This window comes from Montipora foliosa, chromosome 4, assembly GCF_036669935.1.
Source record: "Montipora foliosa isolate CH-2021 chromosome 4, ASM3666993v2, whole genome shotgun sequence".
Taxonomy (NCBI): domain Eukaryota; kingdom Metazoa; phylum Cnidaria; class Anthozoa; order Scleractinia; family Acroporidae; genus Montipora; species Montipora foliosa.
Window position 1 is genome coordinate 16,712,799 of NC_090872.1, and position 12,953 is coordinate 16,725,751.

General features: G+C 40.4%; 1 protein-coding gene across 1 annotated transcript in view; it reads left to right on the forward strand.

The window, feature by feature from the left end:
* LOC138001068 (uncharacterized) overlaps nt 1-12,311 on the forward strand; it is a 424,432-nt gene extending 412,121 nt beyond the window's left edge. The window contains exons 20-22 of the mRNA XM_068847736.1: nt 1,956-1,989; nt 5,820-10,083; nt 11,222-12,311. Coding sequence (XP_068703837.1) covers nt 1,956-1,989; nt 5,820-10,083; nt 11,222-11,264 — 4,341 coding nt within the window. The 3' untranslated portion in view covers nt 11,265-12,311. The remainder of the gene's footprint in view (nt 1-1,955; nt 1,990-5,819; nt 10,084-11,221) is intronic.
* The last annotated feature ends 642 nt before the right edge of the window (nt 12,312-12,953 follow it).

Genomic DNA, 12,953 nt, shown 5'->3' on the forward strand with positions numbered 1-12,953 from the left:
GTTCTCATTGAGCACCCTCCAAGTGCTTTTAATATTAGATTTTGCTCCTTCAATTTTATTCCCGTAATAAAGACGTTTAGCAACTCTTAGTGAATGATGGACCTTATTTTTGTAGCACTTGTAAAGAAACTCAGTTTGAGGGGTAGGGTTGTTAAGAAAACGTTTATATAATACATTCTTTTTAAAAATTGATTTCAAAAGTGCGTTAGTAAGCCAGGGTTTATAAAGCAGCGATTATAAATAGCTGTATACTTCTTGAGAAAATTTCCATATGCCTGCTGTGGGAAGGATCATTATAACTGGCAACTCCGCCCAGTTGATATTTTCAATTTCTGACTTAAATTTGGTTTAATTTTGCTGATTTTTGAAGCGAAAAGTAAAATACTTATTTCTAGCGAAAACCTGTCCATACCCTGATATAACAGCGAAAACCGGAAGGTGATCAGAAATGTCATTAAGAAAGGACCGCTAATAGATTGATTAAGCGGTTCATTGGTGAAAATGTTGTCAATAAGCGAGGCCTTGTGTGAAGATATTCTAGTAGGGCGGATAATCAAAGGAAAAAAACATTCTGGAAAACATTAAGTCTAAAAATTCACCAGTGGTTTGAATGCAAGGATGGTTCATGAAATTTAGATTCCAGTCGCCCATCAGAAACACGGTTTTATTTTCTTCAGAAATAGCGCTAACTAATTGCTCCAGTTCAAAACTGAAATCTCTCAACTTAACAGTCGAGTGGTCTATAAATAACTCCGATCACTATGTTTTTTCCCTTTGTTCTATTGATTTCAGCAAACAAAGACTCAGCACAATCTTCGGAAAATGCCAAGTCAGCACGATGTTTAAACTCTAAAAAATCAGCGAGATAAAGGCCGACACCTCCACCAGTCCTACCAAGCCCATGATTATGAATTAAAGTAATGCGAGAAATATCAGCCGAATGACTAGAATCATCTAGCCGTGTTTCAGTTTAAAGTGTCCCCAATTGGTGCTTTATTTTAAGTGTGTTGTCTTTTAAGACAAGACACTTTACTTAAATAAAGTTCCTTTCCTTTTCCGTTCCCTAAGTAGTATTCTGAATATACTTGAGACTTACTTAAACTAAGACTAACTAAGTGCTAAGGATCGTCTCAAACTTTCTTTCTTCAACGATTTACTGCTAATAAATACATGCGTCAGTCCAGGCCAAAGAAAAGTTTAATTACCTATTCTTTGATGTATCGTCGTCCTCAGGCTTTACGTAGGAGGTGATTTTTTTTTAAATTTAGTATGAAAGATTCTTAGATCGATATTGTTGGACGACACATAATATTATTGGCATGTGAGTTTTGAAAACACACCTTGAAGCCGGAAGTGAGCCCAAGATCTCTCGTGTAGGAATGCGGAATATATTCTGAGATATATTGCTGAAGTGTTTGTGACGATAAGGTTTGTAGCGAATTGATTTGTCACATTCTTCACCTAAAAGTTTACTAAGCTGGTTCTGGGAACTTAAGTACTTATCGTTAATTTTAATACTCTTTCTCTGCCAGATGTAACTCGTGCCGGGATCTCGTGGAACTGTACCATGGTGTGATGTTTCGTATATATTGGAGTTTGGCCTTCATTTAACAGGTAACTTACGTTAAGTCTCTGCGGTGATTTAAATTTGTTTCTAACATCAAAGAAACATGCAAACGCCGTTGTCACCTTGAAGACAATGAAAGTAATGTTTTTCCGTATGTAAATATATATATATACAGACGATCTTCCACCTTGTAACGTCTATAATTCTATGGTGAGGTTTTTGCTCAGGAAACCCGTCATGCATATTAATTGCTGTACGCAATGACGATTTTAATAGCCGATTTCCGATAGAAATAGAAAACGAAAGACACGGAAAACACGATAGACACGATAGACACGAAAGTGAGGCTCGGGGAAACAGCGTCAGTGAAGTTAAACATCGGAGAAAGATAGAGTACAATGATTTCGTTTTGAGCTTTAATCGTACTTAAACGATTGTCAAATACCGCGCAGTTGTTTAAAATGGGAGGTATAACAAGCCAAATGTCTCGCAATTTCGTTTTCCATCCGATGTTAAACCGCGATACGCATTTTGGAATTTCGTAGAAATCAAGAAAAATGGAAGAACAATTTCACGGGAAGACCGTTCCTTGGTTAAAAGATTATTTAACAAAGAGAGGGATCCAGGAGAGTGATCAAGGACGCAGGAAACGTGAAACTGAACTGGTGGAGTTCGTGTTTAACCTGAAATTCATTTTACACATTAGAACAAGTACATCACATTAATTTCATTCTGTTTGGAAGTGATCTGGCCCGAGTTGCTCGAAGCATGGTTAGCGCTAACCGGCATTAAATACCATGGAAACCTATAGGTTTTGACACCTCTTAACCAACGGATAGCGCTAACCAGGCTTCTAGCAACCGGCTCCTGGCCTCGGTTGTTCAAAGGGTGGATAGCGTTATCCACCCGATAAATCACCATTCAGCGGATAAACACTAGCAAAACCAATGGAGTTATCCAGTGGATAGCGCTATCCACCCTTCGAACAACCGAGGCCAGGTAATTGACTCTATTATATTCAGGAAATCTGAAGCCAGCCAAGGGGGCTGTAGCCACTTAGTCCTTCCTCCCCCCCCCCCCCCCCCCCCAAACAATAAATGTGAAAATTGTTACAGGTTTTCAAATTGTCAACATATTATTTTAAAGGTCTCCAAGATTGATAGTTATTAATTACTGATGTCGGTTCATCTAGTTTTAAAATACATTCCTACAATAACAAAGTGATTCTGACTCCTACTTGGCAAGAGGAGGAAGATGATTACATAATGAAGCACACAAAATGACTTCCTGGTCACTAACTTTAAAGATGTTAATGGGATGTTTCCATGGAAAAGTTTGAATTCTTTCAACCTCTCAATTGCTCTTTCAACGGGTATCCGCACTTTTGCAATTTGTTTTGTTTGAGAGCCTTTCTTGACAACTGTTTACCTGAGTGGAAAATTAAAACTCTAAATTAAACAGTGCTCCAAAGCGGCTTATTCTGGGGGGAGGGGGGGGGGGGGAAGCGAACTACTCCAATTTCATATAGCTTCAATAGAAAATGGTACCCTTTTCACATACCTACAGAAGAATGGCTACATCTAATTTACCTCTACGGTATAGTCAACTATTGTGAGTACCCCACCCCCAGCAGGGGAACATGATTCCCTATCTTTTAGTGAGTGGGGGTTGGAAAGAGAATATATACGAGAAAAACTAGAGAGAAATCCCCATTCTAGGGATAGCAAGAACAAGATTGGTTAAATTTAGTAAAAGGGGGCATATTGAGTTTTACTCCATTTTTTGTCAGAAGATCTTTGATGTAAAACCCCTGTCCACCATGACTTGGTCTCCCTCAGTTCTAGAAGGTCTATCAGGCCACTTTCTTGAGTGACTCGCCGATCACTTGTGCTGCCAGACCATAATTTGGAGATCAAAGAAATAGCTCCAGATGGTGTAATTCCTACTAGTAACTTAACAGTGTTTTGATGTTTGTAATCACTCCAAGTGGCCTTTTGGGCACTTGGGAAGGAAATCCTCTCAATAAAGAACTCAGTGCAATCGATAATGACACGTGTACCTGGGTATTTTGAAAACGAATTAGGTATGTGAGTCTTAATTTCCTCTTTTGATAGCCAGCGAAGTAGTGAACCTTTAAAAGTCAGAGCTAAAATGCAAACCCATGTCATGTAAATCCGACTAACTGTACTGACAGAAACTGCGAACATGTCGGTAAGATGCCTTTCAATAACACCTATTGTAGTTTCAGCCGCAACAGAACAAGAATAAACTCCTCTCAATCCAACATCGCGTTTTCTCCCTGGTTTTTCCTTCTCAGGATCATTCTGGTAGTAGGATTTCTGACGCTTGTTCTTGTCCCAATACTTCATTTTTCCTGCGTACGGAAGGAGGGTATTGACGAGAAGCATGGAACACGATAGTGACGTAATGCCTGTTTAAAATTTTACAGATTCATTGCTTTTCAACACGACTTGAACCACTTGCTCTCTTCTTCTTTGAGCATTAGCGCCAACTTTAACTTCTTGGCTGAAGGCTGGGGTTGAAGTCGAAGACTGATTTATTCCCCTTTTCATTTTGGCGAGGTCTTCAACTGTAAGTTCCGTCTGGCATAGCACGTTTCTGTGTTGCTCGTCCACGTTTTCAAACCTGATCACACCGGTGTTCTCTGCTGTTCTTCCAGTTTCTCCTGATGAATGCATTATACCGATTTTACTTGCCTGCACGTCTGCCCTTTGCCTTTTCGCCGGTAGCTCTGTTGAATTATCTGCCAAGTGTTGTGCTCGACGATCCCGCTTGTTTTTCCTGTTTCGGATCAAATATGGTCGGTACACCACACAAAATGACTTCAATCTTTCCGGAAAGCGTCCTTTTAAGGTCTTGTCTACTGAAATGTTGCGAACATATCCGAGGATCTGCAAGCGTCTTAAACTTTTCGTCCGCCCTTCGACAAAATGTTCCCCACTTTTTGCGTAGTTTCTGATCGGATGGAAAGCGAAAGTACTAGAGATTTGGCTTGTTATGGCTCCCATTTTTACACACTGCTACTACACAGTATCTAAACATGACTAACTACGACTAACACTTAAAACGAAAACATTATTTCCTATCTTGCATCTTCTCGTGTGCTATTCCCTTAAGCCCCACTTTCGTGCCCTCATTTCCAACCAGTTTTACGCGCCTGAATATATCGGAAATGGGCTATTGTGTTAGAAAAAACAGTTGAATCATGATGTTTTTGAAATACTTGGTTTGTTAGCTAGCAAATAAAGTCAATTAGCCTTAATTAATGCAGTGAAGTTATATATAGTACAGAGTTTTTGCAAATCAATTGAAATTATTTTTCTTTTTCTTAAATTAATCATTAGTCAAGAAATGTTCGAGACTAGATGGACGCCAAATTTTAGAGAGCGCCATGAATTCTCCTCTACCTAACTGTAATTGTTGAGCTATTCTATATACTTGAATAAACTGCTCTTGCATTTTTGTGCATAATATTCTCTATACGAAGTAGAGTACGTAGGTAACTTTCAAGTATTTGTAAGATAATATAAGATTCTAAGTTTAAATAAAGATTATGTCATGGCTTTGATCAGTCCGGCATCTTTGTTCCTGATTTGTATTTAAGCTGCATTGTAGCAAGCTTTGAAACAGAAAGACAAAGTTTTACGATTTGCTGACAATATTTTGTTAGAGGTAAGCAATAAGGTTAAGCTAAATTTTCTGCTTGAACCTTGACCACATAATTTTTGTCCCCTTCCAAATTACTGGGAAATGATAATTCAAACGACACACAGCCCAGGCTTGAAGTTTGCGTTACCAAAAAAAAGAGGGAATGTTCTTTGTATTTAATAAGATATTCCATAAATCGTCATCAAGGCAGCATAAATTATCTAATCCATTAACGGCAAAAGCGCCCCAATCGGCGAGTAAAATCGTTTGGCTTCAGCCATAGTAAAATCTTAAACCTATACGTCTCACTCTCAAGAACTCAATTTTATTCATTTTTAGTGGTAGAAACCAAAGGTCATTCTTGTTTAACATTAATTTGATCCTCGATTTCTTAGCTTTTTGCGGTTGTGAATCATACGCACTGCAGTTACATTCCTTAATTAAAGATAATGGTTGGTGATAATTTTTAATGCAGTCACTTAATCACTCATTTTATTAGTCTCTGATGAAGACTCAATAGAAAGCAATTAGGCAATCAATTAATTATTTTTCTTTTCCATGCAGATACAATGTGAAAAATTAGTGGTTTGGTTAACTATGGCCACGCCTGGTCCCTTAGCCAGCTCAGAGGAGAAGACAAATGGAGCTAAGCTCAGTCGACTTATTATAGATGGTGGAACAACTGTACTCAGAAATGTTTTTGACACTCATCACCCTCATGCAAAGTTAGCAACTGATCTTAATTCCTGTTATTCCATCCTTAACAACCTTTTACGAAGAAGAATTCTCAATGGCAACCAGTGGGACAAGCTGTTCCCTGGTGGTGGAGTTGCTCCGGATTCCAACACGTTTGATATAACTCTGCTTTTCCTCCTTCTGACCAACATTTGTGGACTTATCCCTCCCCACACAGGATGGCATCGAAAACCTCCTCCAAGTGACACCTCTCACGAGGCAAACCTTGCTCGCATTAAGTTTTTCCGTAATCAAGTGTATGGGCATGTGACAACCATTGGTGTCGATGCACCAACATGCAATGCTTTGTGGACGGAAATAAGTGCCGTTTTAGTGTCTCTTGGGTTAAGTCAGGCAGAGATTGATCGATTAAAGGCAGAGCGATGTGGAGAGGAGGATTATCTTGATGCCTTACGGGAATGGGTAGAGAGTGAAGAGGATCTAAAGTCTCAACTTAATGACATGCGTCAACTTCAGAACAAAGTTCAACAGAGTGTCGAGGACTTACGAATCCAGCAGTCAACAACCCAAGAGACGGTTAAGGAAGGCAATTCCGTGATTGAAGACATACACCAAATTGTTACTGAAATCTGTGAGACACAACACAACACCGATCAGGAAGATAAAATCCTAAAAAAGCTTGCTAAGATTGACACTCAACTTGACATGAGATATTATGGAAACAGATATTTGGAAGGAACCCGTGAGTCTTTCTTTGCTAAAATCAACGGCTGGTTGGATGATGCAAGTTCTCCAAATTGTGTCTTGGTGCTCAGCGCAAATGCAGGGATGGGGAAATCTGTCATGGCTGCTGAGATGTGCAGAAGAATGCAAGGAGCTAAAAGATTAGCGGGGAGCCATTTTTGTCACCATGAGAGAGCACGCCATAGGAATCCCAAGGTGATGCTGCAGTCTTTAGCCTTTCACCTCTCAGGCTGTCTTCCAGAGTACAAGAAAGCTCTTGTTGAACAGCTTTCCGGAAATCTAGGTGTAGAGATCAATGACATGGAAGTCGCAGATCTGTTTGGTTTGCTGTTTTTTGAACCTCTGAACAGCGTAGCAGATCCAGCTTTTACATTTCTTGTGGTAATAGATGCTTTAGATGAAGGTGAACACCAAGGACGAAATGATCTTCTTGACGTGATTGCCAGGTTTTTTAAGAATCTGCCACTTTGGATTAGATTTTTTGTGACGACGCGACCTGAAGTCAACATTTGGGACAGCCTGAAAGATTTGCAACCACTGGTACTGGAGGGAAAAGATGAAGACAACTTGGAAGACATTCGTTTTTACTTTGAACGAACTCTGAGCGATTTGTTAGAAGTTGAAAGGCGCGAGCTTGTCTTAGATGATCTCGTGCAGAAGTCAGAGGGAGTCTTTCTGTGTGCCCAGTTTTTGGTAGATTTTATAAGGGCCAAGAGTTCAACCAAACTTACCTTGGAACAAGTGGACAAAACCCTTCCGACAGGCATCTCGTATGTGTATCAGTCGTATTTCCAACGGGTGGAGCAAGACTTGTGTGAGGAACTGAACATAACTGAAGAGCAATTTCTTTGTTTCCTGAGTGCAATTGCAGCAGCAAGGGAACCACTACCATTGGGTTTTGTTCCTAAATTGTTGTGCAAGGACTTGTTGTCCACGACTGTTATGCGAAAGGTGAGCAAAGCCATTGCCATTGTGTCATCACTCCTTCCTGTTCACGATAACCGTATTCATTTCTTTCATAAATCAGTCAAGGACTGGTTGACAGACAAGTCACGCTACGAGCAGCACATTTTCAGCGTGGAGGAAATGGAAGGCCATAAGATCCTTTCTACTCTTTCCTCTAACGAAATTGACGAGTTAAAGAGAAAAGGTGTTAGCAACTCACAATCCTTCGCTGACACTACAAGGTATGCCTTGGAACATGGTGTTCAGCACATGCTACAGTTAGACCAAGACACGAAATCCTGCAGCGTTGAACAAATGGTTGGAAACTATGTGTTAGACCCAGAGATTTTGTACGCAAAGATTTGTCTGAACATGGCAACAGTCGCAGAAGATGTTGTCTGTTTAATGAAACACGGTGCGTTGAAAACGATATCAGCCCATTGTTGTGAGACCCTTTCGTCATTATTGGTTGTTTTAAAGAAATACCGTCTAACCTTAGAGGAGTATCCCTTTACCATATTTCAATGTCTGTTGAATGAGGGAAGTAGTAACCTATCTTCTGACTCCCGCCAGCTTCTGGAGACCAAGTATTCCGATAAGCCTTACATGGAGTACTTAACCAAAAATGTCCCTCAAAAAGCTGTTCAAACTCGGTTTCATTTTTGTTCAGATGTGCGTTGTTTGGATGTATCCCCTAGCTTAGAATACATGGTTTGTGAGTGCCTTGATGGATCCATTCAGTTGTGGTCACTTGCCTCTGGTAACCTCAAATGGAAACGTTATTGCAAACTAAGACTCTATTGTGACTCTATCTGTGGTAGAAGGAGAATCATCGATACCAATCATGCATACCAACCAGCAGATTATCATAGGTCAACTGTGTATGCTTTTTATCGTTCAGTGGTATTTCATCCTACCAAGGATGTCATCTTGCCGGGAGTTTTAAGCCATGCCTATTCCTTTAATGGAGACTTAAAGCCTCTTTTTCCCACCAGTAAGTGCAGTTTTTCTGTCTGTTCTATTTTCGGCGACGAGATCTTGTCTGATTGTCCCGACGATGCAAAATGTCTTATCGTGTGGAATCTAAACGATGGCAGGGAGATTGATCGTCTCACCAGAGATAACGATATTTTATCCTTTGCGATATCCCGAGATGGAAAGCTCGTGGCGATTTGCCATTTAACTGGCTTTGTTTGTTTAGTTGACCGGCAAAATGGTTTTTCAACTCTAGCAGAGGCAGCTTTAGACTCTGTGTGTGGAATGATTAGGTTCTCACCAGACAGTGGGTTTCTTTGGTGTTCACGTGTTGTAGGTTTTGCCGGGTCTAGCAAGTGGTTTTGTTTGAGAGTCACTGAGGGGCCTGAGGATCACTATTCGATGGATATTGTTTATTTTTCCAGTTGGAATTCCTTTGAGCTAGAATCCCAAAGAATCGGTGGCTTTTTGTTAGGAGATCCTGTGAGTTTACAGGATCCATTCCGTTTTTCTGACGTAGTTCTTAATAGCCAGTCTCTTTTAAGGAACTACATTGTACATGGAGATTACATTGAAATGGTTTATCGAAATCCACGAAAAAAGAACACAGAATTCCAAGAGGTCCAATCTCTCCGATTCTCGTTTTCCGGCGAGATTGTTTATGCAGACGTGTCGGTCGGACTGGGATCGTTCAAACGTCAAATTATCATGGCTTGGGACGTTTCGAATTGGGAACTTAAGGGACAGAAAGAGTTTGGAAGTGTCCTCCTCATTGAGTTCGTAGCTTTAAAAGATGGAATTTTGTTTGCAACTGCGAGCACTCTTGAGCTTTGGAACTTTGATATGTCAGTCTGCATGCGACTATGGATGTTCGGCGCGGATGCTCTCTTTCCTATTTCAGATGATCAGGTGGCATGCATATCATCTAAAACGGGAGATGGGATCATTTTAGATACTGTTGGTGGAGAGTATGTGGTAACGTTTAAACTGCACCATAAGTTGATTGCTTGCTACAGAGACCTCCAGTTGTTTGCCTCAAGTGACGACGGGCAAAAGTTCATTGAATTGAAGCAACTGGGTAAAACGGAATCGCGATGGTGTGCACTCTCTGGTACCAGTTTGTTTTGTGTGAGGGGATCATTTTCTCCCGAGGGTCAATTTATTGTTGTTCATGAGTTAAATGGTGTATACGTTCTCGATGCAGTTTCTGGTAACTTGCGTGTTAAATTGAGTGATGACCCCGTTAAGAGTTGTAAATTCATCAGTGACGAGGAATGTGTTTTTCGGAATGACGCCTGCCTTAAGATGTTCAACGTCAGGTCTGGAAATCTACTCTGTGTTATGGGTGTTGGTGTGGATGAGCCATACCGTTTAGAAACTTTTTCCAGTGGAGGTATCATTGCCATTTGTTCAAAGCTAGGGTTGGACTTAAAAATTATCAAGGTAAAACACCCGGGAGAAAAGACACTCAGCAGTGAGGACAAATGGTAAGTTGGCAATTTGTTGTTTGAGAGCCAAGTATTCTTAAAATGCATGTGGTCTTTCAAATGCTGTGCCCGCTGTCGTGGCCAGCAGCACCATGAGCGAATACTGTTCGGCAAATGACCACACGACCCACACTGAAATCTTCTGTATGCACTACAAGGTAGCCAACAAAGCATTGTTATCAAAAGTTAGTGGTTGCTTAGATGTGTGTTTTTGTTCCCATATAGGGTGATATGAGCTTACATTACTGTGTTGCGTAGTCTGCTTGTGGGCTCATTCTCGCATCTCTTAATTAGCGCGAGAATCCCTCTCCTTACACTTACAGTGTATATGTTCTTTGGATAAGAGCCGCTAAAATTGTGTTCACATATCGACCATTATGTTGATGGATAAGGTGCTTATTGGTAGGTTGATACTCTTTTGAGTAAATCCCGTTAATAACAGATACAAAAACAATTAAAGCATTGGTGGTCACACAATAATTTGACAAACACAATAATCAGGCCAATATCTTGCGCATGTGTACAGCGATTTGACACTGGGCATTGGCAACCTTGGACAGCTGTTTTGACAGCTACTTGGGCGTCATCACCATGGCGTAGCCGAAATGACAGTTACGAGTGGGCCGGGATTGGACTGTTACCTTTGAATGTGAAAAGCTCCTAATTTGGCGAGGAGCCACCATATTTAAATATTGCCTTTTCGAGACTGGTTGCTCCTTGCCCCTTAGCTTTCTATCCTTTGATAGTGACAGTAATGAAGCTGACGGGTTTATTATTGCCTTCACGTAAAACGATAAGCGGGAACCGGCAGAAAAGAATAAAAATTTAATGTTTCATGTTGGGTCCTTTTCTTGAGAAGTTGTTGGCAGTATCTGTAGATAACAGGTCAATGGTTGCGGCAAATTTTTTGATTTTTTGTCAAAATCAAACATTCAGCCAGACGTTTGCCGTTGGTGCGAATGCGATGCTCAATTTCCCTACTGCCTTTGCTAGAAGAAGCAAGAGGCAAAAATTGAAAATTAGACAAGCTTACGTTTTCTATTTCACTCACAAATATACCAAAAACGTGACACCTTTATCTCCTTCGAGTGACAATTTGATCAATCAGTTGAATTAATATTTGTTACTTTTCCTGCAGGTCCAAGCGTCAGGAGCGAGTTTCTTGTTGTCTTATCATCTGAAGAAACAACAGTGACGATTGTGACCGCAAAGTTTCCTGGCGCGTCTTCTGGACAAATACAAGAGAAAACTTGTACATATTTTGAGCTCTGTTTCATACTGGCAGAGCTGTACAGTGTTTCCTGATTTGTAGTAGATGTGGTAGGTTTTTTGCAGACGAATGGTGTAACAGCATACACTTTGTTGGCCGCGTTTCAGTAAGTTAGCTTGATTTTTTTAAACGAATCAGGTCGCTGTAAATTGGCGACGAATGTGGATACGTTTACGATTAGAACTGTGGATAAATAATGTCTTATTCTTTATAATCAGTCTGGGTCTTTTTTTGGTGCCTTGAGAATGGAAAGTTGTACAATCTCACATTTGCGCTAAAAAAATCCCTTGCTTTCTAATTCTTTTACCTGAAGTTTTGCCGCTGGAAAGTTTGAAACTTTTTTTAAATATGCGTTTTATTCGTATGTGTAACCCGGCCGGGTGTGAAATTACTTACACTTGTTTGCTCAATTCAGCCTTTTTAAAGCTGCAATAAAAATCAGCTGATTCAGCTGTCGAGACATCCATTGTATTAGTTCTAACTTGAATGCCACTGCAAGTTCGGTAGATGGAGAAAAGTGTCATCCAGGGTTAAATTGGTGAATACGTATTTGAATATTGTCGATTTTGTGCCCAAAGTAATCGACCTCCCCGAACAAAAACTGAGGCCTTCACTACGTGAACTTCTATTTCATATTTTGAAATCATAGGATGCTTCTGTTGATGCGCCAACTTTATTAAATAAGTGAAGAAAACTGACAGAATTTCATCGAGTGAATCTTGAATCTTAGTTCCAAATTTGTAATATCATAAATTTGTTTTTTCCTCTTGATCGTTATATTTTCCTATATCCTACTATTTGTCTTAGTCCTAGTCAAAGTAATCGCATGTATTCCCCTTCCAGCCTCGATTAGCTCTGCTATTTGCGGGCAGAGAGGACGTTACTTTTTGGTTAGTCTTAATTGATTATAAAACGTGATCGTAATTGCTGTTGTAATTGTAATAATGATAGAGGTATAATAAAGGTCTCCATAAAGGTAACAAAGCCATTAATGGGTAATACACTACACTGAAGTCACAATCTCAAGATAAACCGGACTTACATCACCCTCACCACTTAGCCTGCGTAACAAGCGTTTTCAGCGGGCGAGAATAGGGCGAATGCTAGCTGGAAACCCTGGGCGCTTACCATTTGTCAGAAAAAACCCGTTGTTCCGGTGGGAAAACAAATGGAACGGTTGACACCAACGGAAATTTTCTGGAAAGAAGGCACAGCCTGCGAAGGTTGTCTTCTTTTTCCACTTTTACAGAGTCGACCGGATTGTTTGCACCACTAGAACCAGGCACCGATGCGAGGATTACATCACTTTACTTGGCGGGCATTGGCCGCCACATTTATTTGTCAACGATGAAATGATATATGAAATGGGTCATATATGAACTGTGGATATGAAATCAAGTGACGCTGTGATCTTCGCAGTTCTGAACGCAATTTTTGCAATTGCGTAAAGAAGCCTGAAATTCCATATATCATAGACCCATACACCCATTTTTCATAAACCCACAAATGACCAGCTCCTAACGTCAGTGGCTTCATAGCTTAGTTGGTTAGAGCGTTTCACCGGTATCGCGAGGTCACGGGTTCAATCCCTGTTGAAGCC